Here is a 27,990-nt window from a genome sequence, read left to right as displayed (position 1 = left end):
GGCAAACAGCTTACCTAATACAACAGACAACACATGGACAGAGGACCCAGGACCAAGGCAGGAAAACAAAGAAGTTGAGGAAAGCAAAGGTGCTATTAAGGACAGGATAGCTCGAAAAATATATCTCACGTGACACATGTTCAGGCTTCTATGTAGCATGAGGAAAGACGGTGTGCTTATTTGTTCGAACAGGTGTTCGTGTTCTTTGACATTGTTGTAGCGCATTTTTCTGTGTCTTCTCTCTTATCTTTTAAAATTGTCAGGGACACTAAGCTGCTGTACCAAAGGGAAAGCACGATTAGGGAAAAATAAGCTGTAAGTCGTGGGCGGAAATGCATCCTCCTTCTGCAAAGCATCTGCCCGTCTTTGGTTGTTACGGGGAATCATGAAAGGCTGTATTTCTCATCTTTTCATCAGCGGGACTACATACAGGACAGACACATCTCAAAGCAGGACAGGTTTATTTTGCCTCACTGCAGAGATACTGAGTTCATGGTCAGCTGGAGCCAGACGGGAGGACATGGCGGAAGGACACCATGAAGGAAAGCAGCTCAGCTCTCGCAGCCAGGAAGCAGAGAGGACAGGGAGGAGCCAGGGAGGAAGAGGCCAGGGACAAGATACAGCCCCCAGGGGTACACCCCCAAGACCCACTCAGACACACAAAGAAACGTGCTTTACTAGCCCTTAGTGCCCTCTCAGGTGAATCCAATTACCGATCAAGATTAACCCTGCACAAGAAGTAAAGGAAAGGGTAAGTAGCCACCTGCATACAAATCATATTACTTGAAGAATACTCTTTTCCAATCCAACCTGTGACCAAGAAGCCTTCATGTATTCAGGTTTGGTTCATTTTTAAGAGAAGAGCTGTCTTCCATTGTGGCATGCAAGAGATGCTTTGGAAGACTGCGGGAATCAAGCCTTTAATACCACGATGTGATTCAGGTATTCATGTCTGTAAGGTGCTGAAGGCCAGGAGAATCCTCTGTATTCTCTTCTGAGATTGCCACTGGCTTTTGCCGTTGGAGCTGCAGTTGTTGGAAATTCCCTTGCCAGCACTTTGATTCCCGGCAAAAGGAACAAAGTCAAGTTCCCTCAAGAGTCCTCCCCTGAGCTGGATTGGAGAAATATGCAAGGGTGACCCTCTCCAACTCTCTCTGACCCTGGAAGTCTGACATCTTGATCACCCGCTTCTTTGCATTTGGTTACTTCTGCAGCAAGTCTGTGGGAAGCTTCAAGAGCCAGGCAACCTCCCATGCTCTTTCCCAGGCACCAAGCATCAATTCCAATTGACACAGAGATCAATTCCACCACACAGGTGACCTCTTAGGTTTTTATTCTACATCCTGGCGTCTGGACCTTTTTCCCTTTTGAAAACTCTGACAGGTAAGCAAAGCCGTGCTGCTACCAAAAAAAAAAAAAAACAAAAACGAACTCTATCATCTGTGTATCCAGAGAATGGAAAAGGAGCTGGTAATGGAATTCTAAAGACTCCACTAGTGAGTGCGGGCCTACTGTAGGGACCCCGGCAAACACATCTGGAAGAAGCCTGTTATAGATTGAATCTTGCCCCCAAAAGAAGCAGTGTTGGCGTTCTCAGCTCCCAGAATGTGACCTTATTTGGAAATAAGCTCTTCATGCTGAAGTGTGGTCTTTAGGATAGGGCTTAACTCAACATGACCGGCGTTCGTAGAAAACCAAGGTCAAGACAGGACTAGATTGCAAAGGACAGTCACACACAAGGAAAGGGCAAAGATCAGGAACAGATCGCTTTCTGACAGCCTTTCGGGAATTAATCCTGCAGTCATCTCGATCTAGGACTTGTGGCTTCCAGAAGCAGAAGCCACTCCATTTCTGTCACTTAGGTAAGCCAGTTTGTGGCCTGTCGCTAATAGTAGCCACAGTAAACTAACGCGGAACCCACTAATGAATGCACTGGGGCCACACTTTCCTTCCTCTAAAAGGAAAGTTCGATTGCATTGCCCGGGTGGAAAATCTCTTATCACAATCGGTCTAGAAAGGCCTAATTTTATCAAACACGTACTATGCCCTGACCAAGGGCCTACCTTGCCTCGTCTCCTTTAAGACCTTTATTTCACACAGGCAGAAGCTGAATCCTAAAGCTTCAGCCTGGATCGCAGATGCTAAGCTGAATTCCTGCAGAACTCAGGGATGTCCTCAACGGATGTCCACGCCCTTAACCGGAAAATGCACCCTCCGAGCTCCACAGTCCCTGCCGCTTCCTTACGTCAGCTTCTCCAAAGGTCCTGCTTAAAGGTGTTTCTAGGTTGTACACTGGTAGGTCTGGAAAAGTTTAAAAAAAAAAAAAAAAAGGAACACCCCAAAAGATCTAGCGAACAAGGGTAGAGCACTTTATTCAGCTGGCAACCTTTACAGCACTCTCCCTTCAAAACCTTTCCTACCAGGTTGGCTCAGCGCAGGATGCGTACAGCCCCGGGATGCATACAGCCCCGGGATGCAGACACGGTTGCGCCACTGCGCATGCGCAGGTCCCAGGGAAGCGGGCCTGCGATACTCCCCGGGACCCGGACGAACCCCTCCCAGAATCCCGTGGCCGAGATCATTTGGCTGCAACCCGGTGGCTCGTGATGCCACCCTGGGCATCTTGACGACCTCCTCTGCACTCCACAGCCCCTTGCCTGTCCCCTGCCTCCTAATCGTCGCCCTTTCCCAATTCAAGCCACGAATTTACCACCCAGAGTGTAGGACCAGGCTCCCCGGGGGACTTGGCTGAGCGATCCAGCATGGGACATGAAAGGAACAAGGAGTAGGGGCAAATTTCCAGCGGATGCCTATGTGGCGCCCGCCCGCGCTTTATTTCTGCTCAGCTCTGCGGCTACCAAGAAAAGGGAGCATGCCCAAGATTGCGCGCGCAGAATTGCCGGGAGCGCGCGCGCGCGCCCGCGGAAACACGGGCGGAGTGGAGTGCGCGTGCGCGGTGTGGCTTGGGGCGAGCGCCGCGATACCCCGGGGAGCGCGCGTATGCGGCGCTGGTTACAGTGCGCGTGCGCACAGTGGCTTTGCGGAAGCGCGGGCGTGCGCGGAGAGGCCGTGTGAAAGAGTGCGCATGCGCAGCACAAGGGGGGGGCGGAAGCGGGTGCGCGCGCCTCCTTCCTGCCCCCACCGTGTCGGAGTCTCCGGTATCATGGCGGCGCCCGCGCCCGCGCCCCCGCCGCGGCCCGTCACCCACCTCATCTTTGACATGGACGGCCTGCTTCTGGGTGGGTAGCCCCCGGTGACGGCGGTCCCGGGAGGGCGCGGGGTCGCGGATGTGGGCGCTCAGGGCTGGGGGGCCGCGGAGGGGCGGCGTCCCGAGTCGCCCGCGCTCCCATGTCCCAGCCGGCCGGTGGATGTCGCCTCTAGGCGGCCCCGGCACCCGCTTCCGGTGGGGCCGGAGCACGTGGGGGCGCTGTCCCCGGGGACCACCGTGCGGGCAGGACGCGGGGTGCCGCACCCTCCTCCCTCTTCCCCTCCCCCTCCCCCCCCCTCCGCGCACACGGCTCTCTGCCCGCCACCCTGGGGGCGACCGCGATCGGTGCCCTGCCTCAGTTTCCCCAGCTGCAAAATAGGCTCAAGGGTACCTGCCCACTTGCTCCAGGGCTGCTGCAGAGCGCGGACGTGGGTTGTAGCATCCTTCGCTGAAGTGGTTCTCAATTGACCTCATCCCTGCTGCTGACGGCCTCCTCCTCGGAGCACAAGGTTGGGAAACATTTTCAGGGTCACAGCTGGACTAAGGAGGTGGGGTAACTGCCAAGTAGGGAAGTCCAAGTCTTCGCAGAATTCAGCCCTGGAGCAAGCCACTAGCGGAAATCATCCAACACCAGAAAGGCAGAAGTTGAGAAACCCTGCCCAGTTGCCCGCCTGCTCAGGCTCGCGCACGGGCACCCCTTCCCCAAACCTGCGCAGTCCGAATCCAAGTGCCTCAAAGTTTTGAGAAACACTGATTTAAGGATCCTTGGTGATGTTCTCAACTGTCTCAGTCCATTCTGGCAGACAGGCGCTCTACTAGAAAGAGGGATCCAAGCAAAATTCAGAGAGTAAGACATTCACTTGAAAAAACTCCAGAGACAGAGGTGTTGATCGCTACCCAAAGCCTCCACTGACTAAATGCTGCGAAACATATGTTCTAAAATCCTTTGTACTGGAAGGCTTCCTGAATCTGTAAACAAAACTCCCTACTTTGTTTAGACTGTTGACATGATTGCGATTGCTTCATCTCATACAACACTACTAGGTAGGAGGAAATATTTTTATTTGACTAATTGAAAACAAAAGACTGGGGCTCAGAGAGGTAAAGCTGGGTGTCTGAGGTCTAGCAGCTAGTGAGGAAGGTAGTCTAGAAATGATTCTAGACCCATTTAGCTCTAAGAATAAAGGATGATCGGCTCATCTTAATTTGTGTGTGTGACCTTGGGCTCTAAGATCTCATTTCTGAGTTCAGCTGTAATGAGACAGATTTTTTTTAAAGGCACACAAGGACTAGTTTTTTTTTTTTCCTTTTTTTAAGGATACAGATAAAAACTGATGAATTCTAAAGGAGGAATAAGGAATCCTGGCGGAAGTCACTAATTAGCATGAGCAGTTTATGCAGGTTTGAAATTTGAAAAGCTGCTGGGATTCAAAAGCGAAGCTTGTAGACATGAATTTTCTTACTCAGATAGGGAAGAAGTCTAATTGTCAAATAAATTCCTTATTCTATGACAAAGAGTCCAGATAACCTGCTCAGAGAGGCTCATGAATTTTAATGCAAACCAAGATGACTCATTAAAACTAAATTTTTCAAATTTGTAAATGAGCTTGATGCTCAATTCTGATCCTGGGTTTCACACACCATATAGCCAAGCCCTGAAGAGAGGAATGTAACTGGCATTGAGCTCCTTAGGGTCTTTGGGCAGTTGAAGTGGGTTGCATGGTTGATGAAGCATTGATCTGTGCTGCCCGCCATTTGCTCTGTTCCTGTCCCAGAACTGATTCATGCCATTTGGAAACTTAAAACCTAGCTCTTTTTTTTCCTCCTCCCTCGTTTTCTGCCCTATTTCTGCTGCCTTACCCCTTATGCTCCTTTGAAATGGATAGATCTCACAGAACTTCCTTAGATGTGTACCATTGAGGTACCTGTGTTTCACAAAACATCTCCTGTAAAGCACAGCTTCCCAAGCACACGCTACTTTATGTCATTTAACTGACCAATGTGTGCCAATTGTTTAGCGCCTCCGTTCCGTGTATCTGTTGTTTGGATAACAATAGATCACCAGTTTCTAATGAGTTCTTTTTCTGCATCTCTCTTTTTGCTTTGGAACTTTTGTTACCTTTACCCAGGAAGCTGTCATGGTCAGAGTAGCCCCAATACTGTACAAGTCAGGGAAGTGGAATTGAAAACAAAATAGTTTCATGGGGAATTGTTATATTACACAGGAAAGTTGATTAATCCGAGCAGAATGAGGAAGTAAATCGGTATTTTACAAAACTGTTGTGAAAAATACTGGGAATTTCACAGTGCTTTTGAAGTAAATGATGCTGGTAGTTTTCCTTTCAAACTGAAAGGACACTTTGGGACTCAGTGCTTTTTTTTTGGTTTTTTAATCTTTGGGTTTATGCCCAGCATCTAACCCGGGGCCTCACGTGTTCTAGGCTGGCACTTTCTCCCTGAACCCTACATCATCAACTATTTTTATTTTTTAATTTAGGGACAAGGTCTTCCTAGGCTGGCCTGGAGATAGTGATCCTCCTTTCTCAGCATCCTTAGCGGCTGCGATTACAGGGATGTACCACCTCACCCAGCTCAGATTCATCTATTTTTTAAATTAACATAAGGTTTCAGTTAACTAGTTGTGAGTTAGTTCTCAGTTTGGACTCTTAGGTGTCATTCAGAGAGTGAAAAGGACCCTGAAAGTTAAAACAGTGACAAGATTTTGAAGGAACAAGAAAAATGACGAGTATCTCGGATTTGAGTACCTGAATTGGAAAATTACCTAGTCTGTAGATAACTGAAATGAGGAGAAAAGATGGGCTACATTTCCTTAAAAAAAGACATTTGTTGTCCAGAGCAAATGTAGAAACCAAAAAGATACAGATGAAATTGGTTTGATGTATTTTAACCTAATGTTCCCAGAAATTTGTTATCAGGCACATAGTTTAAGAAAATCATTGAGTTTTTTCACATTTATTTTTGATAACTAGATCCTCAAAATATATGCTGTTAGCGTATCTCACCTTGGGCCGTCTCATCTCAGCTGTTCCGTAAGCACATCTAGTGAACCACTACAGATCCAGATTTGGGTGTAGCAGCTCCTAGTGTGTGCTGTGGATAATGGCCATAGTGGTAGGGTGGATGGAGGTGGGGTGGGTGTTTTAAGAACAGTCAGAATTTGCAGTTTGGGTGTACGTCATATGTGGTATGCATTAAGCGTGTTTTCTAGGAGTTTCTTAAAATCCTTTAAAAATCATCAGAAAGTAATAAGGAAAATCTAGGAGGGGAAATAATATTTGGAGTTTTCACCATGGAATAAGATACCTATAAATAGAGAGTGCAATGAGTGACAGATGGTTCTATTTCACCATCATGTAGCAGAGTCAAGACCTGTTCTATACCTGTTTGCTTGCCCGTCTCTGCCCTCTTACCCAGTATTGGCACTTCAGATGGTATAGAAGAGCCTGCTGCACCATGTGGGTTGCATGAGACACCTTAAGGTCCCAGAGGCAAGGCGTTTGTGATAGACTTGGTGCCCAGCCCTGAGATTCCTTGATGGATAGAGCTGACGTGGTTAGCCTATAGGCAAAATCCCGCAGACACAAGTGTGAATGTGGTCTCACACCATCACCTTTCCTTAACTTGTCCTAGACTATTGCCTTAAACCTCCAGACATCCCTAAAGGTGAGGACCAAAACAGGGTCTCTTTCTGTGACATTAGCACATGCCCTGGGTGAATTTTTGGAAGAACAGACACCTGTGTTCGTTGGAACCCTTACGATATGTCTGACTTTTAAAGCTGGAGGTAAGGTACTTCTCAGCTTTAGTTGGTTCCTGTCACTTAATGATGTGTCATTCATTCCAAGCAGAATTTCTGAGAATCTTGGTGCACTTCAAAAGAAGGGATCATTCCGCAGGCCTGCGTGTAGTTACCGCTTAGCCTCGAATCTTCTAGAAATGCTGGTTGGGGCAACACAGTGACCACATACTCTTCATTTTGGAGAAACCCCAGCCCCACACCAACCTGTATCATGTCATCTGGTTCTGAAATGCAGGCAACAGCTGTGGTTGGTTCACATTCTGCCCTTGCTCTTGCTTCCCTGGCGGCTATCTGTACCCATGGTTTTATTTCACCTGGATCAGTGAAACATTGAGGTCTGACTGACACCTTGGAATAGAAGCATCCAAAGTGCCTTCTTATTACAGTACAATCAGTGAATAACAGTGTTGTTTTCAGAAACTGGAGGGTTTGGGATAGAGGAAGCACAGGACACCTTGGATTTGTGTTATGGATTGAAAGACCCTTGGAGAAAGAGCTTCTGTTGTACGTTAGAGAAAAAGCATTGTCTTAAGGGCTCAGCACCCGTGGGATTCTGTCATCTCACAGACCTGAACCATGTCAGCTTGAAGTTTGTTCCTACAGTTAGCCATTCATTGCCTAGTACTGCTGTTCTTGTTTGTAGAATGATTGAGAAGGGGCGAGGTTTAAGTTGCAGGATTCTGTAGGTAACTGAGAGTCTTGTCGAGCTGGCATTATGACTGAAACATTCAGCAGATTTCTGAGTGCAGGTGGGAAACAAATTGTCTGTCCTTCCTTTTCTTTCTCCTGGCTTCCTGTTCCTCCTGATGTGGCTTTATTTGGAATCTTAGCTACGTAAACTGGATGGAATCAGAGGAGAATAGTCATCACTTTCTTGTTTGTTATTTTTGGAACAACTACTTTGCTCTTTGGTCTCTTTGAAAAGCTGGGTGGTAGAGGATTTATTGGTCTCTTTTATATGGTTGCTTCATCTTTATTCTGATTCTTTTTCCTTTTTCTTAAATATCATTTGAATATCAATTACTCCGTCATTTTTTAGGGGTAGATGGAGAGTTAAAACAGTCCTTAAAAAGCAGTCACCCTCTAAGAAATGTTTGCTAGAAACAGTCATTGTATAAATTTCCTGGTTACTTGTCAGACTTTTCCATGAGATGTTTAACAAGCAATGCACAGTTACTATGACTGAATGCTGGTGTCCCCTCAAAACTCCTATATTGAACCCTGATCCCCAGTCCAGTCGTGGTAAAAGGTAAGCAGTTATATTATGACAGCTGTGTCCTTGCAACTGTGAAGAGTTTTCTCTTAAGAGAGTCCTGCGGGAATCTGCATGTCCTGCTGCCATGTGAAGACCCAGCAAGGAGGCACCATCTGTGAACTAGAGAGGGTTCTGACGCACATGATTGTGGCTTCCCCACCCGCAGAACTGTAAGCATACATCTCTGTTGTCTACAGATTTTCTAGTCTAAAATATTGTGTCGTAGCAGAAGCCTGAAGTAAGATAACAGCCTGCGTGTAGGCAGGAGGTAAGCTGTTGTGCCTCATTGAGTTGAATTTGAATATAAAATTTCCAGCATCAAGTATAAGTGGTTACCAGTGATTAATAAATACAGCCTTTAATATATTACAGTCTTTTACTGTTTTAGTGGCAGGGAGGTAGGGTTGTATTTATATTTTGGTACAAATATTTATGATATGAAAGTACCCCTTCAGCTCCTAGTGAGGATTTTTTGGAAAGTAGTAAGCCTAACATACATGCAGTGAAAGGGATATGTGTTTTCACCTTGTCTGTGCACAGGTGGGCTATCATACGAGCACACAGTGAGCAAAGTTTGATAGGTAGATGTGTTGGTCAGCTTTCCCTCAATGTGACAAAATACCATGAGAATCACCGTAGGAGGAGGGGAGCTTTGTTTGGATTCACGGTTCCAGTGGTTTCAGTCCATGGTTGCTTTCCCTAGGGTCAGATAGAGCATGGGGTAGTGCAAGCTGCTTACTTCTGGTGGACAGGAAGCAGAGAAGGAGCAAGGGGGCAGGTGCTGTTGTCGAGGATGACCCAGTTTCTTCCATGGCCCTCCATCTCCTGAAGATTCCACCACCTCCCAATAGCCCTATCAGGTGGGGACCAAGCATTCAGCACGTGAGCTTTCCAGGGCCATTGAAGATCCAGCCCGTAACAGTAGATCACTACCTTCCCTCCGACCTCCTCCTCCCTCTGCCCTACCTCAGCTGTGTCCTGTGATGCCCACCATCAGTGATTAAGTATAGGGCTTTTATTCGCGGCTCCAGGGAGGGGAGTGGCGCTCCAAACAACCCTTGCCTCTCTTCTACCAGACCTGGGATTTGGGCCAAGAGACATGCTCTCCTGTGCTTGATGATGTTCTATTTAAAAACTGACGCAGATGATGCAGCCATTCTGACAGATGAGAGAGCAAACCAACATTTGTGTGACGCCTTGGATCCCTCAGACTGCGTGGTCTGCATATAAAGTGAAAGCACACATGCTTTGGGGGTGACAGCTGACCTGGAGGCACAGGGGCAAGAGCTACACTCAGCACCCAAAGTCCCTCCCCTTTACAGGCCCTCCACTCCCAGGCTAGAGAGGTTTTCTTCACGAGGACTTTGGAGTGATCTGTGCTCCAGGTCAGCGCTGTCCAGCATGCGGAAGCTCCTTCCAAGGCGGGGTTATTTGACTTGCTTTCACTTCAGTTGAAGCAGAGAGTACCACAGCTTTAGGTGAGTGAAGGAATTTACCCCTTCTTTATCTGTTTCGAAACTATTATTCCAGGTGCTGGGAACGGGAGCAGGGAGATTTCAGAATGAGTCCTTTAGAAATGCTAGAGTCCAGTTGGTACTTAAAGCATGGTGAGTGCAAAGTGTCAGTAGTTGCTGATAGCACACATAGTAAGGGTGTGTTGTGGGCGAAGCACTCCTCCGAGCTGAAGTCAGAATGGCAGGCATACTGGTGGGCAGAGATCGGAGCAAAGAAGGGAAAAGGAGATTGCGGGCAAGGAGAAGAAATGGCAGGTGGTAAACCGGTTTGCTGAAGTAGAGAAGAGTTTTTTTCATCAAGCAAAGGGTTTGTGCTTTAAAACAGCAAAGTAGGAACAGAGGAAAGGAAGAGAAGAAGGGAAGATGGAAGGAAAGGAGAGAGAGGAGAAGAAATCAAGGAGATCATGAGGAGGGAAGGGCAAAGAGACCTTGTTTGAAATTCAGAAGTAAAGAATCTCCTCTTAGCCTGGGAGTTTTCTAGTTTTTCCCAAAGTTCTGGTTGGTAGTTACGTCCCTGTAGCCTATCTTGAACTACCTGACTGTCCCCATGTTGGATTTGTCTGGTTGTTTTCATGTGGTGCTGTCTCCCTTGTTCTTGTGTTCCCCAGAAATTGTGCCCAGTGCCTCAGTGTAGTCTGGCTAGGCACTTCTGAAAGATGCACTCTGTGTCTTTGGGGGAAGATATGAATACATCCTCAGGACAGGTGTCCAGCCCATTCTTGTCCTCAGTGGTGGGTGGCCTCGGTGGTGTGGAACTGCTCCATGAGAAGTCCAGAACCCAAGAGGCAAGGTCCAGGTGCTGGTCCTCATGCCATGTGTCCCAGTGCAGGAGGTGGGGTTTACAGCTGGGCTGTGCTTCGCTCAGGTTGACGAGAGCATGGCTACATGAACCATGGTGGGGACTGGATCGTGGACATGGCTCCACTGCGGATCCATGTGCTTGTTGCAGTAAAACACGGAAGAAGGAGCACGTCTACAGCTCCTACTGTTAATCAGTTCTGTGCAAGTCATGGGTTGTGTGTGTGTGGTTTCCTCATGAGGTCGGGAGACCCTTGCCACATGGCGCAGGACGCCTAGAAAAGCACAAACTTACTAAAAGCAAATGCAAGTGCCTGTGCTTTGCTTGTGAGACAAACTTCATAGTTCAAACTGACCTGTGTTTCCCAGTAGAGTCCTACCTTCTACACAACTTCAGCACAGAAAGCAATATGCACGAGTGCTTGAAAGTGACCGAGTATTTATTTCTCAACATCTCTACCAGGGAGAGGGACCAAGACCCTGGGAAGGAGTGCCTGAATCTCCCGGGGCGGGGCCAGTGGAACACAAGACACGGAGAGATTGCCTTCTGTCAGCAGGAAGCAGTCCCACAATTCAAAATGGAAAGAGTTGAAACTATTTCAAAATGATATTCCACATTAGGGAAAGAAAGAAATCTGTGTAACTTGATCCTCCAAAGGAAAGACAGAGAGAGAGAGAAGTAGGGCTGGGTGCAGTTCTTTGACAGTATGCCAATTTGTAGCAGAGCGTGAATGGTAGTATTAGATTTGCAATCTGAAGTCCCTTTGTAAACATTTGGGACACCCACTCGTCACCTGTGAAAGCTAAGACCGTTGGGTGGAGGGGAAGAGGAAGTCTACCTTATACCTTGGTGCTGCACACAACAGACAAGGTTGCCCTCACGGTGCCCATGGAGCCTCCGTCTGACCCCTGGGACTGATTGAGCTCCACTGAGAGTGAGGCAGTATGGCCTCAGGTGCTCTTGAGGGGCTGCCAGCAAAGTTTCAGAAACCTTGGTGAGCCTCTGAATGTCACTTAAGAGGGGTAGAGGAACGAGCCAGGTAGAGGAGCAACCTGGACCCAGAGGATCCAGGCCCGTCTATAATGTGACCTGGCCTGGATTCTATAAAACGTCCAAAGCCATGGGGAGAAATACAGGCAGACGCGTGTGGTTCAGGAGAGGTCAAGCTAGGAGTAAGTGTCCCCCACATACTAGGGTGTGTTCTCACACATGATCCGTAACGAGCAAAAGTATTGAGTAGTACTTAATGGATGCTATTTAAAGTGAGGAGCATAAAGCACTCTGGGTTCACTTCCTGGAGTGATGCCAACTCTTGTGTCTGTGCTATTGTACCCAATTTTTTCACTGGCATTAGGACCCCTTTGTATGCATCGCAGTTTCCGTCACTTTAGCATTGTTTTAGGCTTTTCTTGATTTCCTTTTTTTAAATTACTTGGTCATCACTGAAACGTTTTGTACAGCTAACTTGCTGTACTTGGATGTTGAGCAACCGCCCCCAAGGGCAAGGTATTTGGCCCTCTGTTGGGAGGTAGTGGACCCTTTAGGGGCCTCGTCCGAAGTCTCCAGATCACTGGGGTCCTGCCCTTCACTCAGATGGTACAGTAGTTGGTCTCCTTGCTCATGCACTGGCGCTTCTTCAACACTGTGCCAAAACACACCTTTCCTCCATGAATCAGTTACCTCAAATATGTCCTTCTAGTGATGAAACGCTAATGGGAAAGTGTTTTATATTTTGGTCCAGCCACAGATAAGGATCGATTTCATTAAAGAGTAAACAGTTTGCTGCTTTCAATAGAGCCCTTTCATACATTCTTATTTGCTTTCTGCCCCTCTTATTTCCCTGTGGATCTTAATGTCTTAGTCACTTTGTCATCACTGGGACCTGATACCTGCCTGACACCTGTGAGTTAGAAGGGATGTTTATTTTGACTCATGTTTTATTTTGATTGACTATTTGACTGGATCCAAGGCAGGGCAGCATGGAAGAGGGGCAGAACAAAAGAGAGCTGTGTGGGGCCTATAGTACACAGGAAATAGAGTGAAGAGTCGAGGAGGAGGGCACACCCTTCCAGCTCACCCTCCTTTTGGCCTATCTCTGCCAACTAGACCCCACGTCCTGACAGCAACCAGCCAGCCAGCCAGCTCTGAACCACCAGAAGCCCCTACTATGAGCCCATGAGGTTTTGGGGGAACATCTAGACATGAACCAGTGTTCACAGTCTGTGTCTGTATGTCCCCCCAAAACCTCATGCAGTCCTGGGACAGGCTTCTAGAGTTTGTGATTGATTCATGGTCCAGTGTTGGAATTACAGATGTGAGTGCTACACCTGCCCAGGGGCAGGCAGTTTGCATACAGTGGAAGGGAGGGAAAGAGGTTTGCTCTCGCAGCTGCTGCTCCTCCCTTATGCTCTCATTACTTTGCTGTTTTCCACTGCAATGAAGTGTTGCCCTCTGCCATGTGCCACGCTGCCTTGGAGGAAGACAAGTATGGACTGAAACCTCCACACACTGTGAGCTAAATAAACCTTCCCTTCCTTAATTCTGGGCATCCGGTGTTTTGTCCTAGCAGCAGGAGAAAAGTAACCAAGACAACCAGTAACATTTAACACAAAACATTTCCTTCAGTTAAGTGAGATTTACACACACAATCTTGTGCGTGACTAGTATATACATCAAGGTAAAAAGAAAAATCCAGCCAAGTTACTCCCTTTCACAGCCCTGGTGTTTGTGTGGACATTTTGGTGTATACACATCAGCTTTGACATGGCATTTCTGAGATAACCAAAGCTTTTCAATGTCCAGTCATAATCGGATTTGGTATTTGGAATTGAAGCAACTGGTCCTCTCTACTGAGAAACTAGGCAAAGAAAGCCGACAGCCCCACCTGGGAAGCTGGTTGGAAAAGCCCACTGAAACATGTACTTATAACTCTTATCCAGAGGACTTGCTCGGTCACAGCTACAAACTGTCCTGGTCCCTGTTGAGACGTGTTGAGTGCGGGCACATCTGACATCGTTAGCAACCGTTGCGGAAGAGGGTACCAAGGCAGATCTTTCAGCAAAGATCCACCCAGTGATACCTGCAGACTTAATTTCACCTTGTTAATTTATTGAGAGGAGGTGTCCACAGCCCAAGCCCGTGTTAGCTTAGGGGAAACATTGGCTACATTTCTAAATAAAGCCTGGGCCATCATCTCCTATGTCTCTGTACCCACTTGGTGAATTGCCCCAGCCCCAGCACCCCAGAGTCCTGCTCGCTCCCTGTCTCCCGGTTTATGACACATCACAGACAAAGCATGGTGTCTCCCAGGATATTGGGGCCTTAGGGAAGCGAATAACAAGTCAAAGACCATGTTCAGTGTCTGACCCAAGGCCCTGCTGCACTGTGTAACCTGATTTTGCAAAAGTCATCTAATCCTCTGAATATATTATGCAGCTTGTCTGTGAGTAGTGATTATTATTAGATCAGAAATGATCATGTCCTCACTTAGGGAGGGGATGGTATCTGTATGTGATCACACCTGAATAGTACGCCCAGTGCATGTCATAATGTCCATCCTGGTGGTTGTGATTTACCTCCTGGGCTGCCCTGTGGCTTAGAGTGTCTCTTCTGTCTGTCTGTCTGTCTGTCTGTCTCTTTTTCTTCCTCCACTCAGTTTCAGCAGAGGCTTGTGTGATGTTGCCGGCCGTCACCTGTCTCTTCAGTCCCATCGTCCCACGAAGTCTTCAGTATCTTTTGGTCCCCTCTCAGATGCGCCAAGTCCCTACCTAGTTCTCCATGTTTCAGTGCCACTTTTGCTTTTGTCCAGCTGCCCTTTGATTCTGTCAGCCCTTGGGCTTTTTTATGGCTGTATGCATCAAGACCTGACCACCACCTTGTACCTGGCAGTTCTCTGTGCCGTCTGCAGAAGGGTCAGCAACAGCTGGCGAGTGCTAGTGTTTGAAAGGGTGGTGTCGCTGGGTTGGAGCCCGGGTGTGTTTTGATGGAGACGCTTTGGTGAGGGTGTAGATTTCTCCATCACCAGGGTTTTCTTTGTTTTCCCTCCAGCGTATTCTCTTACATTCCTTCGTCAGAGGAATTTGATCCTAACTGGGCCTTCAGTACTGTCTAAGAGGAGGATCGTCCATGTGAAAGGAAGGACTTCAACCTCCATCTGTGGGTGTGTGAAGCCCTCACCCTCCCGTGTGTTGGCTTTTCTGTGCTTGCTTTCACGGTCTTCATGCGGATTCGCGAGCCAAGTGTGGCTGCATCGACCCCCTTCTCTGTATGCTCTGGCCGTAGCTCACCTGAGCTCATCTTGCTCAACCAGCTGTGCTGACTAGCTAGGTGGAGGACAGCCTGGTTAAAGCATGCAGAGCCACCCACTGGGTCATTTGAGCAATCCCTGGAGCCAGCCGTAAGAGGTGGTTGATATAAATGACTTGCCGTGGCTGCAGACAAGCGGCTCTTTGTGCCATGGGACTTTGGAAAGATGGCCTTACGCTCAGTAGCCCTTTAAGCAAAGCATAGTGGGATGCATTCGTGAGGACCCTGGGGGGGATAGTGGTGTCCAGGGCATAGCTTCATCTCATGAGCCCACGCTCCCTTCCCATGCTGCTTGCTGAGATGCAGCAGTGAGTGAATCCATCTCCGTCCCTGTGGTGAGCAGAACTCCGGTCACACATGGTGGGGCGTGTGCTGGGAGGCACACACTCTCCATCTACCATATTAGCATCATCCATGAGCTATCGATGGCACAGTTCCTTCGGGGGCTTGGACAGGAAGTCAACCTGAAAGTGTGCCTCCCTGACAGGGAATCCTGGGCTCCTGTAGCGCTGTGGTCGTGAGCCAGATGGAGGAGGAGGAAGGACCAGACTGGCCCAGGACAGGAGGGCGTTGTGCTGCTAAGGCGAGGGAACAGGAGGCTTGGGAGAGGGGGACCTGTGTGGTTACTCAGTGAACCCCAACAGCAGAGGGCAAATGGAGCAGCCTGAAGCAACGGCGGGGACCCTTTGGGCCATGCTGAGGGGTTCAGAACTCAGAATGTGTCTTCCGGCCACCACATAGCTTTGCACAGATGACCGAGGGGCGTGTGCCTCTGAGGATGCAGTTGAAGGTCACTTAACCCTGGGCGACTGTGTGAGATGTAACAGGCCCGTCTCAGTTTCCTGTGGCTGTTGCAGCGAAGAGCCGCACACCGGGGGGCTCACAACAGACAGTGATTTTCTGACAGTTCTGGAGGCTGGATATCCACAACCCAGGTGTTGGCAGGGCCAGGTTCCCGCTGAAGGAGGGAATCCAGGTTCCTCGTTGGCTCTTGGCTTCCTGTCTCCAGTGTCTGCTGCTGTCCCATGACAGGTTGCTGGGGACAGGGCCCTGGGAGCGCTGAGCTACACGCCCAGCCCTTGTTACCTCACTTTGAGACAAGGTCTTTTGAGTTGCCCAGGCTGGCCTCAAACACAGGATCATCCTGCCACAGTCTGCCACGTAGTTAGAATTACAGGCATGTCCGCCATTTCTGGCTCTTCCCTTACCAGGCCTCCGGCCATTGGACCAGGGCCTCACTTAGATGACACCGAATGACCTCATCTCCAGATCTATGACTTAATCGTGTCAGGGAAGACACTTTCTCCAAATGAGGTGGTGGGGGTAGGGAGGTGGAGCAGTGATTGTGGGGGCAGCACTCCTCAACTACCCCAAGGATGTCTAGGTTGATGGGAGAGGAAGCGAAGCCTGACTCAGGCAGTGGAGTAGCCAGCCATGGAGGGAGAGTTGTGTTAGACTGGAGGATTTCTGGGCAGCATAGAGGCCAGAAGATGCAGATAGGCACACGCACCCAGAGCTGGGAGCTGGCCTGGGAGGGGTCTAGAAGGTCGGCTGTTCTGACTTGTGTCCCTCCCCTTGTGGTGGCGGCTCTTCTCCTGCTCCTCCTCCTCCTCCTCTGTGTTTCTCTACCCTCTAGGGTATTGTTGGATGGGAGCCCTCTCCACTGGGAAACTCCATGCTGAATATTACACTACCAGTTTTCCTCCCAGAGAGGTTCTACCTGCCAGGTAGACTTTCTTATATAAGGGATGCTGTGTGGTCCGAGTGTGACTGTGACGCTCCCAGTGGGCAAGGTCAGATGGGCTCCTTCCTGGGCTTCGGCACAGCTGTCTTGGCCAGCCACTCATGGGATCATGGAAAGGGCAGTCCTGGTCGGATTCTAGAAGAGTCATATTCCAGAAGAAAGGTCCTCAGGGCTGTGTACTAAGCTAAGGCAGTGGGCCTGACTGGAGAGGTCACAGCCGCTGGGTCAGCAGGTTTGGGGTTCCCAGCCTTCTTTCACGGAGGGGGTGTGGAGTGTTGGGTGGGTAGAGGAAGCTTCACGCTACACCCACAGGCACCGGCGTCCTTCACACTCCTGGGGTGCAGCAGACTCCAAGCCAGACCTTGGTTCTGCAGTGTGTTCCGGGTGCCTGTAAAGCCTTACTTAGCACGTGGCGTGGTGGCTGACAAGGTGCGAGCCTTAAGAGAAAAGCAGCGCTCCACAAATAACCTGTGTGACTGTATGAACAACCCCCATGCTCGGACAGACGGGCACCTCGACAGTGCCGATGCGTCCGGGCCCTCTTCTCTCCAGCCTGCCTTTCTGTACACTGCGGGGAGTAGGAGGGTGTGAAGCAGAAGGAACAAGCACTCTCGTCTGTGTGTGCCCTGCGATCTTTAGGTGCCAATCATTGCGTGTCCTTAATGAAACACTGAGAGGGTGACTAATTCTATCCCAGCACCTTCCCGTGTCCCTGTATTCTCTAATTAGGTCCAGAGTCACAGCTGCCAGAAGGGCCAAAGGGCAAGGTGGGTTGAGGTTTTGTAGTCATAAATATATTCGTATAGCACCCTTTTTACATTCGTAGGCATAGATGTGCAGTTTTGCTTAGGCATGAATTGATCACGTGGGGTCCTGTTGCTTCATCTGATAGCATCGTTCATTGGAGTCCACACCACAGTATAAACAAAGAGGCGCCAAAGTCATTGTCATGGGAAGTGCTTGGGTAATTGGAACACATTTCCCGAGGTGGAGAGATGAGATGTAGAAGTTACATACCCGCAGCGCTATTCGGAAAACGTGGCTGCGCCTGCTGTGGGCTTGTCCCCGGATGTTCCTCACCATCTCCTCTCTGTGATGGGAAGTCCCATTTGGGTACCAACTTGGCGTACCAAAAACATGATTCCATCTGTGCCACCAAGTCCTCTATCAGGGCCCCTGGACTCCCTCCCTTTCACGCCGTCTGCTCTGCTGAAAAGCTCTGACCCACGCGAGCGCTGATGCATTACCAAGCCCTGAGGTCACTGGTGCCTCTTCTCACGTTCTCCGTTTGCTCCTGTTCACTCTGATTTTAAAAGAAGTGCAAGGTACAAGTTGGAGATTCAGAGTGCTCCTCTTTAAACTTGCGCTTTCTGCGTGTTCTTCTTGGAAGTCTATTATGTTTTAGCAGACATCGTAAAGAGGCTGTGACAGTGATTCCATTTACACAGTTTTCTGTAAACTCCCCCTTTTTGGCCGTATCTATGAAGCTTATATGTGTATTTCCCCGTTGAGGATGGCGGTAGGATTCTGTCAGTGTGATACACATGAGTGCCTGACATCCATCCGCGTGTGAAGAGGGAAGGTTTGCTCTGGCGCCCAGCTTTGGGGTTCCCAGTGCTTTGTGTATTGGCCTGTCATGGTGGCGGGGTGTGGGGGTGCAAAGCCAGTCACACCATGGCCATGATGAAAGTGAGGAAGCCGAAGGGCTGGGGTTCCCTTGTCCCCTTTGGGGAACAGCCCGTTGGCCTTAAAACCTGTCCCTGGTCCCTACTTCTTAAAAGCTGCATCCCCTCTGGATAGCAATACAGCCTGGTGACTGCGCCTTCAGCACGTGCGGCGGGTGTTGGGGGGGTGCTAAGCCAGACTCTAGCAAGTCCTGCAATTGCCTGAATTGTCAGATGGAACCCTTTGGACAGTCAGTGACCGTTTTAAGTCTCCCCAGTGAGGTTCAGAAGAACAACCAAGCTAATTCACTATCCCAGCAGGTCTGACAGTGCAGTCTTAAAACGCAAGTACACGTAATTCAGTTAGGCATTCAATAGTTCATTTATAGCATTGCTTCCCTCATCTCCCAAACTGAGTGTAAGTTTGAGCAATAAAGTAATGAGCATAAGTAATAAAATAATAAACAGCACGAAAAATGTATTAGGTGATCTTTTTCTGTTTGTTTTTTGGCAGTACTAGCTTATGCAGTGAGCTACATTTACTATTTTGAGACAGCTCTTGCTAAGTTCACCAGCCTTGGCTTTTACTCACAGTCCTCCTGCTTTAGCCTTCCAAAATGGTGGGCTGACAGGCATACTGCCTGGTTGTCTCATCTCTGATAAACATCTTTTTTTTTTCTTGGTCTTCTTTGAGGCAAGGTTTTGCAATGCAGTTCAGGCCAGCTTTGAGCTCAATTTGTAGCTCAGGCTGGTCTCGGACTCGCAGCAATGCTCCTGCCTCAGTCACCCAAGTGCTGGGATTACAGGCATGCACCACCATGCCCGGCTCTGGTAAACATCTTTTTAAAGGCAGGAGTTGAGAGATGTCTGCCTGTTAAAGGAAACAGTCCTGCCCCTAGGTACATCCTCATCCAACTGAGTAGATCCAAGCTCTTATCCTAGTGATGAGATCTTTTCACTTCTTACTGTGTGTAAGCAGTGTGCCCCCTAAATCCAGTGACATTTGAGCTTGCCAAAAACTTTACTCTGTTCTATTGTACTTCTCACATTTGCACATGTCCTCCAGACAGCTCTTAAAACAGGTTATCTCTTGCATCGTGCATCCTAGTTTGCCTGATATTGGAACATCATATAAGTTGGAAAATGAGCACGACACTTGAGTCAGTGACATAGCAGCTGAGCTCTCCTGTTCAGGGAAAGGCGTGCCCCCAGGACTGCCCTTCCCTGGCCATAGGAGCGTGCAGTCAAGGTCAGGAGCTCTTGAAAAGGCGACTGGGTGCTTCTGAGCCCCTCTTCCAGTGCTTCCTGTGTGGAAGTCTGGGCCTTGGAGCTCTGCCTGTGGTTTTCCCACCATGCTTCCTTCCCATCCTTCCAGTTCCCACATGAATACTTAAGAGTAGAGCAGTGTATGATAGCAGGGAGCCAGGCACCGCTTAGTGCTCTGCGGTTCCTTCAAGAAGTCTTAGGTAGAATTAGTTAAAATTGGAGACCTGCCAATAGGTATGTGGTATGCAAATATATATCCTTTTGAAAAGGGACCTGGCTCCTTATTTCTCAGTCATTTCCTTCATCTCTCCCTCACTTGTTTTTATTTTTTGTTTCTTTTTGTCTTTTTGAGACAGGGTCTTCCTATGCAGTTCAGGCTGGCCTTGCGCTCACTTTGTCACCCAGGCTGGTCTGGAACTTGCAGTGATCCTCCTGCTCCAGCCTCCTCAGTGCTGGGATTACAGGCACGTGCCACCATACCCGGCCCACTTTCCTCGTTTTAGATAAGAAACCATGCCTGTCCTGGACTCTTAGAAAAATGAATGCTGAGTAGGTGAAGGTCTGCAACGCAACACTGTGGGCTGATTTGTGATCTTCTCGAGTTCATAGTTTGAAGGTCAAGCTCCCAGGACTCCTTCAGCATTGGCTGTCTTCGCACATGGGGTTTTTAAAGAGGTAGATAAGGTGAAATCAGGTCCGGACTGAGCTATAACCCACTAGCACTAGTGTGCTCATGGAGGAGCTCATAGAGAAGGACGGGAAGACCCAGACACACACAGGGACAGCCATGTGCGGACACAGGGAAAAGTCACCATCTACAAATCCTGGGGAGAGAGGCCTGGGGAGGAGCCAGCCCTGGCCGTGCCTGGACCTTGGGCTTCAGCCTCCGGGTCTGGGAGAGAAACAGTTTCATTGTTTACTGCGCAGTGCACATGCACTGGGTGTGACTTTGGTTTGCCTTAGTGGAGTGCGTCTAGCACATTCCCGTTCTGAACCTGTAAAGGGGTCCATCCATGGCGACCAGGGTTTTACAGTGATTTCTCTCCCCGAAGGAGGCGGTGAGTGGCCAAGAGCTGCACCCGTATTGCCTGAGCCTGCAGCACTGCCTTAGGAGCCCAGCATCCTTTTCTGGTTGTGTTCTCTTACATCCCTCCGCCCCCAGGGACACAAGACAGGAAGGAAATGCACAGAGACATGGCAGTGTTATGGTTGATACATTGTGTCAACTTGAATCTAGGAGTATAACTAGGTAACTCAGCACTTCTACATCCTGGGGTGGAAAGGATATGCCCTTGCTGCTCCTGGGTGTTCATTGTGTCAGTTTGAGAAGTTTAGATCTTTAACTGTGTGACCCAGCAAGAAGCTGGGGTCCTTAGTCTGTACTCACCCTGAGCCTGTGGGAGAGGAGGGCACGGAGATGGTGTGGGCAGGGTGAGATAGCCCATATGCAATATAGGAAGGGGAAGGAGGCTTGCCCCCTCCCCTCTTGCTCTTGCTGCTTTTGCTGTCTTCTGCCACCTTCAAGTGTTGCCCCTGTGACCTGCCTCTGTGCCTTGGAGCCAACTGATTACAGACTGAAACTTCCACAAACTGAGCTAAATAACCCTTTCATTCTTTAATTTTGGACATTATTTTGTCTCAGCAACGAGAGAAAAGTGACCAAGACAAGCAGCCTGTGATGCAACCACCTGTGCGTCTTTAGAAGAGGCACATTGATGCTGTTTGCATTGTCAACATGCTTTCTCGATCTCAATGATGTGCGTGGCCCAGTAGCTCCTTAAAATGCAGTGTCTGCACTGAATGCTTGCATTCGTCCCCACAGGCCCTCGGTACATCAAGTTATGGTAACAGCAGTAAGAATAGAAGTAGAAGGGTGGCCCCCTTGCTGGCTTGGTGGCTCCTACTTGTAATCCCAGCTACTGGCAAGAACGAGACAAGAGGATTGCATGTTTGACACCAGCCTAGACAATTGAGGAAGATCTTGTCTCAAAAAATATATATAAATAAATACAATAAAATGGCTGAAGAATTAGCTCAGTACAAAGGCTTTTGTTTCATCTTCTAGTATTTTGTTGAAAGGGAGGGAGAGACAAAAAAAGAACGCCATTCACCCTCAGCCATCGCTGTCTTAAAGGTCTAAAGAGAGACCCTTTAAAAGCTTTAGAAGTTTGGGCAGAGAGAGGATCCTAAAACCTTTATGCATGTTGCAAAGCACATTGGGTGGTTTTCTTTCATTCACAAAGCTTCGGGATATGTGCATTTATCTTTCCCCCAACTCAGGACATGGGAAAAGTAGCTCTGAAGAAGAGGCTTTGGGCACAGGGAAAGTCCTCGTGTAGCTCTGTGGTGGGACTTTTCTCCTAAAATTCAAGGAGAATGATCCACATTGCTCCTGTGGAGGCATCAGAGAGTGACAGCACAGAATGGCGAGAAAGAAACCCTCCCCCAAGTAATCGTCAAGAGTCAGGTAGATCCTTCTGTGATCACTCTGCAGAAATGAGGACTGCCTAGCGTGCTATTTCTTTCCCCAAACTGATGGGCCATCTCTAGGAAGTTGTCGGACACCTTTCTGACGACAGTCTGCTGCCCCCATTGACTTCCAGCTGTGAACGCCACATCAAGAAAAGATGATTGTTTGTGGTTTCCATGTGTTTCAGACTCATCGTACAGAAGCCCTACTGCAGGGGCTGATGGGAGTTAACAAACTCTTTCCTTTGTGTTCCTGGAAGCTGAATCCAGGGCCTTCACACTGAGCTATATCTCCAGCCCTTTTGGCTTTTTATTTTGAGGCACGGTCTTGCTAAGTTGCTATGTGGTTCAGGCTGGTGTTGAACTTGTAATCCTTCTGCCTGGGCCTCCAGAGTGTTGGGATTTTAGGCTTATGCCACAGTGGCGCCATGTAATCTTTCTAACTATTCTTTTAAAATATTTTAAAATACAGGCCTCTGTAGGCATAAATCTCCCTTCAACTAAATGCTTTCACTGCATGGCTTTCTCAAAGTATCTTATTTTTTCTGTGATTTCCTCTTTGACCCATAGATGACTAGGAAGGATATTGACTGCAGTCCACATATTTGTGAATTCTGTACAGTTCGTTCTATTACTGAATTCCAATTTCATTTCACTGTTGATGGTAGAAGTGCTCTGTACAACTTTAGTTCTCTGAAGGTTTCTTATGCCTGTCCTAGAGAACTTTCCATGGACACTACGTAATACTGTGCCTCCCTCCTGTTACGGTCCAGTGCAGTGTTCTTGAAGAATCAGTTGGTTCTGCTTAGTTTATAGTGTTTCCATGATTAAGGAAAGCCCTGTGTTTATCTTCAGTCTGCTCATTTTGCCCACTGTGAGAAGAGAGAGAGGGGCGTCTTCAGCCAGCGTTGCTGACTCTGCTCTCCCTCTTTGTCTCCATTCTGGCAGTTTGTGCATCGTGCATCTATCTGTGTTTAACCTTGGTGCACCTTGTTGATAGGATGGACCTCTTATCATTGTGAAATGTTTCTATTAAAACTTGTGTTTTTTCTGTGGTCAGAGTGCCTATCTTATGTCTGTTCCATCTGATCTACCGCAGTCTGGGAGCTGTCTTTGTACTGCTGTTTGCAGGTAGTACCTTCTCCCAGTCTTTTCCTTTCAACCTTTTTGCTCTTGTGCATGTACACAGCATAGACAAGAAATGACAGAAAAATACCTCAGCGATTAAGTCAAAAAGAAAAAACTTGCTACAGTAAAAGATAAGTGTGTCTGAATGAAGGGAGCTACTTGGAGTGCTTTGTGAGATGTAATGGCAGTATGTCTTTTACTGTAGTAAACTTTGAAAACTTAAAACATTTTGCATATTTTTTGAACATCCCTCGATGAGGGAACATTGATGGCAGTTTCTTTCAAATAAAAACATGACGCTGCCTCCTCATCCTACTTATTCACCAGATCTGACGCTGTGTGACTTCTGGCTTTTCCCCCTCAAGTCAAAGTGTTTGCGGAAGTAAATGTTCTGAGTAGATTCAGGACTTCAGGACAGCCATGACGAGGCAGTGAAAGACACTCAAGAAAGAGGGTTTGCAGAACTGCTGTGGAAAGTGGCAAGAACTGTGGGATAAGTGTATTCAAAGGAAGGAGGAGGGTTTTGAGGGAGGTTAATGGCAGTGTGTTGTTTAGTAATATTTTTAATTTAAACAATCTGTATTTCTCAGTCACACCTTATAGCTGGATTATGGTTCAATCTATTCTGTTTATAGTGTTTCCATGATTAAGTAAAGCCCTGTGAGTTCAAAAAGTTATACAATCTAACAACAAAAGTTATACCATCTAACTGAATTGGTTGAAGCAGTTATGTGTAATGCAAGTATCCATACACTAGGCTTTGCAGGTGGTATTTTGTTATTTTCACTGTTCTATATTTGTCTCTGTTCTTTCTGAACTGCATTTTCTGATGTGCCTTTTCAAGTCTCTAACTTCTTTTGCTAGGTAGTTTTGAGATTTCTTTTCTCAGTAGTGGTTCCGCAAATTACAGTAAACCTCTCCATTTATAGCAGAGTAGTTTGCATTAGTACCAATTAATGTAAACAGCCCACCGACCACTTGATCTTGTGTAACTTCAGTCTCCCACCTGTCCTTTTTGCTCTTGACATGCAGATTACATCTTTACTCTTTCTGTGCTCATCATAGAGATTCGCAATCATCACTTCATGCTCTTTTCTTTTAAATCACATAGGACAAGAAAAGGTTCATTAAAAAATATATTTACATTGTTCTGTAGGTGTTTCTCAAGGGGCAACATCAACCCCTAGCTGTGAATCAATGCCTTAAGGTCCACAGGGAGAGGAGAGGGAGAGGGTAAAAGAGGTGGAGAGGGCAATGGAGAGGGAGAAGGGAGAGGTGAAGCCAGAGGAGGAAATGAAGAAGGGAAGGAAATTATAGCATCACTATCTTTCATAAGTAGCTTAGCAAACTTCAGAAAAGTTTTCAGAGATGGTTTTGATGTAGTTGTTGGATAGTGAAACCCCTAAAATATTTATATACAAAAAGAGTTAAGTTTTTAAGTATTTTCAGACCTGGCTTGATGATATTTTCCAAAACAAAAAGTAAAGTAAAAAATAAAATTGATCAGAGCTCCCCATCCCCTTGGTACTGCTGATCGACCCTGGCCCTGTACATAGTAACCATGTGCTGTACCACTAAGTTATACATCCAACACCCCGAAGTCTGTAACAAATCTTGACTGGGCGATACCTGCAAGTTAAAACTTTTTCTTGGCTCAGTAAGATCTCTATAAATAGTAAAAGCTGAATAATGAATAATCTGTAGAAATAATAAAAGCTGAATAATGGGAAACAGATTGATCTTTTGCAAATGGGAAAGGGACCACCAGGAAATAATAAGAGGTGGTGGGAAGTAAAAAGAATGAGGATGTATTATGTACATGCACCAGGTTTCCATGGCGTGACAGTGACATAGTCATTATGTACCGCAAATAGGGACTGATAAAAATTTAAAAATTAAAAAGAAGGGAAATAGAAGCTCATAATACGAGTCTAGTAATTGTTACCAGGGAATTTGTCTTGGGAGGCAGATCTTTTCCCGCAAAGTGCTGCGTGTAAGTAGGTGAGGCAAGTCCTAGTGCGACACGGGAGCATAGTCATTATGAACCCCCTGTAGGCGCGGTATGCTGCCCAGGGCAGGTGCTGCTGGGTCTCCCTGGACTGTGGGAGGATGAGCCCTTCTACTATTCCTCACAATGCAAGGGGATGTGGGCACTCGGGGCAGCCACAGCTACCTCCTTGAAGGACATACAAAAGCAGCCCTCACCTTCAGCCATTCTGCGGCGAGAGCTTTCAGGGAGGGCAAGTAAGAAGAAACAGAGAGAGACATCGGCAAGGGAGAGGCAACCATCTCTGTGATCAGGAAAACGATTCATCCAGAAGACTTTTTTAGAGGAACAGAGAGAGTATGTGAACAGTGTACCCATGGACACTGGCATCCTTTAGTGTACATGCTACACTGTTTTCTCTTAGCTGTGTTTACCAGCTTCTCCTACAAGTGAAGAAACATAGTCCTTTAATCCTAATACCTGCAAGATTTAGGAATCACTGTCCTTCAGATAGCTCAAAGTATAGACCTTGGAACTTGCTTGAATGTACAAACCCGGCCCCAGCGCTCTTTATCCCCGGAAATGTTTAGGGCTACAGGGCCGGCCCCAGCGCACCTCCTAGCACTGAGCAAGCCAGGCGCCTCTGCTGAGCCCCTTACCTGCAGGTGTCTTCTCTGAGGAGCCCCCGTGCCCCGTGTCTGGGACATGCTGTCACCTGCTGTGAGCCAGGGCACCTCACTTGCTCTTCTCTTAAATTATCCCCTCTATCCCATCTCCCCCAATAATTAGACATAAAAGAAGGTGGAACCTGCTCTTATCCAGGAAGGTGTGGGCGTAGAGTGTAGGCCTGAAGACACCCAGAAGCTATATGAGGGCCGTGCCCTGGTTCTGCTCACCTGTGGCCCGGGAGGGACAGCCCTGGGGATAAGAGCCTGGCCGTCCCCTCCAGCCTAACAGAGGTGTTGAGACTGTGAAGGTGTCGAGGAGGCAGAACCTTTAAGAGAGCGTAAAGGAGTAAGGTCGCTGGGGATGGGCCCATGAATGTTTCGGTTACGTTACCGGGGACTGGGTGAGTTCCCAGGAAAACAGCTTGCTTGGAGCAGCGCAGCACCTCCCGCAAGGCCCTGGTCACCCTCTGGCATCCTCGTGATGCTGTTTACCACGATGCTGTTCCTCAGCTGAACTCACAGGGCACCATGCTCTTGAACCTCCGTAACAGTGAGCTCAGTGAACCTCTCCTGTTTGTATCTCAGTCAGCCTCTGGCGTTCACACAGCAGCATGTCCATTTTCGTGTGTCTTTCCCTGGGGAGCTCAGATCTCTTGTGTGTTCCTGCAGTGGCTCTCCTCACTCCTGAGGAGCAATTTGTTGTGTGAAGGCATTGCAGTTCGAATGTCCACTTACCTGTCCAATCTCTTCTGACTCCTTTGCAGGCTTCAGCTATTACAGAGGAAGCTTCCACTGTGACTATCTAGGTATAGGTCCTAACGTGAGCAGATGCTTTCCTTTCCATTGGCTAACTCCCATGGTATAGTTTGGGTCTCAAATACCCACATACACCCATAGCTTGAAGGTTTGGTCCCTAGCTTGGTGCTCTTGGAGCTGGAGGAAACTTAAGAAGTGAGGTCTGGTGAAAGTTGTTTATGTCATTTGGGATGTCGTCTGCAGGAATTTTGGGTCCTGGAGGCCTCTCAATTCCCAGCCATGAGGTGTCTCCTCCAAAGCGGAGAAGCCAATCATCAGCCATGGACTAAACCCTCTCAAACTGTGAGCCCAAATAAACCTTTCTTCTTTTGATATTGACTTATCTGTGGTATCTGTTACAGGGATGGAATGCTGACTAATAGCCTAGGAAAGGAATGACTCTCCTACTGCTTAATAGCAGGTGTACACTTAACTTTTAAGGAAACTACAAATATGTTTTTTATGTTGGGTTATGTGTGAGCCTCTTATCAGTGCTGTAAAAAACCACTGCATACCTAGTGATTTAAAACAAGGACTTCCTGTCTCAGTGCTGGAGACCAGAAGTCTACCCTAGGCCTCAGTGGGTAAACTGTAGGTGCTGACAGCACTGCACGCCTTCTGAGGTCTGAGGGGAGAAACTCTCCTGTCCACTCCAGCTTCTAGAGCCCACTATATCCTGTGGTTCCAACCTTCTCTGTTTGTGTGTTATTCTCTGACTCTGACCTTCCTCCCCAACTCCGGAAAGGAGGGACCTTGTGATTAGACTGGGTTCACCCAGTCAAGGTTCTTACTGACTCACATCCACAAAGCCCTTTTACGTAGAAGTCGCTGTATGCACAGGTTCTGGGAATTAGGATGTGGGCATCTTTCGGGGACAATAATTCTATCTTCTACAAGTTATCAATCTCACTGCTGAGTTGTGAAAGTCTTATATTCTGCCTTCAAGTACTCTATGTTTGTATGAGATGCTGAAAGAAAGACAGAGAGACAGGCACTGTGTGTGTATATGTGGTAAATAATTGTCTTTCCACTTCCTCTGTGCTTTTTGCCGGCTTCCTCCTATCTTTTAATTTTGAAGGAAGCCTCTTTACCCACATGTCCCCCATAGATTGTACTGTCTGTGCTCTGTGTATGAAGCCTTCATCTAACCCAGTGCGCTACGGATTTTGCCGTGTTTTCTTGTAGAAGTTACGTAGCTTTGATTTTACATTTAGGTTTATGGTCCTATGGGTGGATGTTAATTTTTTCCCCAGTACAGCTGTGTTTCCATATAGAGATGGGTGATCCATCAGCATTGTTTAAATCATTTATACAGTTCATTTAAAACTGATTTGTCACCAGGTATGGTGGTGAATACCTGTAGTCCTA

General features: G+C 47.8%; 2 protein-coding genes across 5 annotated transcripts in view; one reads left to right on the top strand and one right to left on the bottom strand.

The window, feature by feature from the left end:
- Sts (steroid sulfatase (microsomal), isozyme S) overlaps positions 1 to 4,133 on the bottom strand; it is a 167,412-nt gene extending 163,279 nt beyond the window's left edge. Inside the window, exon 1 of one of the 4 annotated variants that reach the window (XM_013505578.1) lies at positions 3,600 to 4,133. In XM_013505578.1, coding sequence (XP_013361032.1) covers positions 3,600 to 3,682 — 83 coding nt within the window. In that variant the 5' untranslated portion in view covers positions 3,683 to 4,133. The remainder of the gene's footprint in view (positions 1 to 3,599) is intronic. The other 3 variants (XM_013505577.1, XM_005406533.2, XM_005406535.2) reach the window with 3 other exon arrangements.
- Positions 3,097 to 27,990, top strand: part of Pudp (pseudouridine 5'-phosphatase) — a 71,191-nt gene continuing 46,297 nt past the window's right edge. The window contains exon 1 of the mRNA XM_005406540.2: positions 3,097 to 3,239. Coding sequence (XP_005406597.2) covers positions 3,164 to 3,239 — 76 coding nt within the window. The 5' untranslated portion in view covers positions 3,097 to 3,163. The remainder of the gene's footprint in view (positions 3,240 to 27,990) is intronic.

This window comes from Chinchilla lanigera, unplaced genomic scaffold, assembly GCF_000276665.1.
Source record: "Chinchilla lanigera isolate Chin_1 unplaced genomic scaffold, ChiLan1.0 scaffold00098, whole genome shotgun sequence".
NCBI classification, from domain to species: Eukaryota; Metazoa; Chordata; class Mammalia; order Rodentia; family Chinchillidae; genus Chinchilla; species Chinchilla lanigera.
This window is presented reverse-complemented; position numbering and strand designations above follow the sequence as displayed.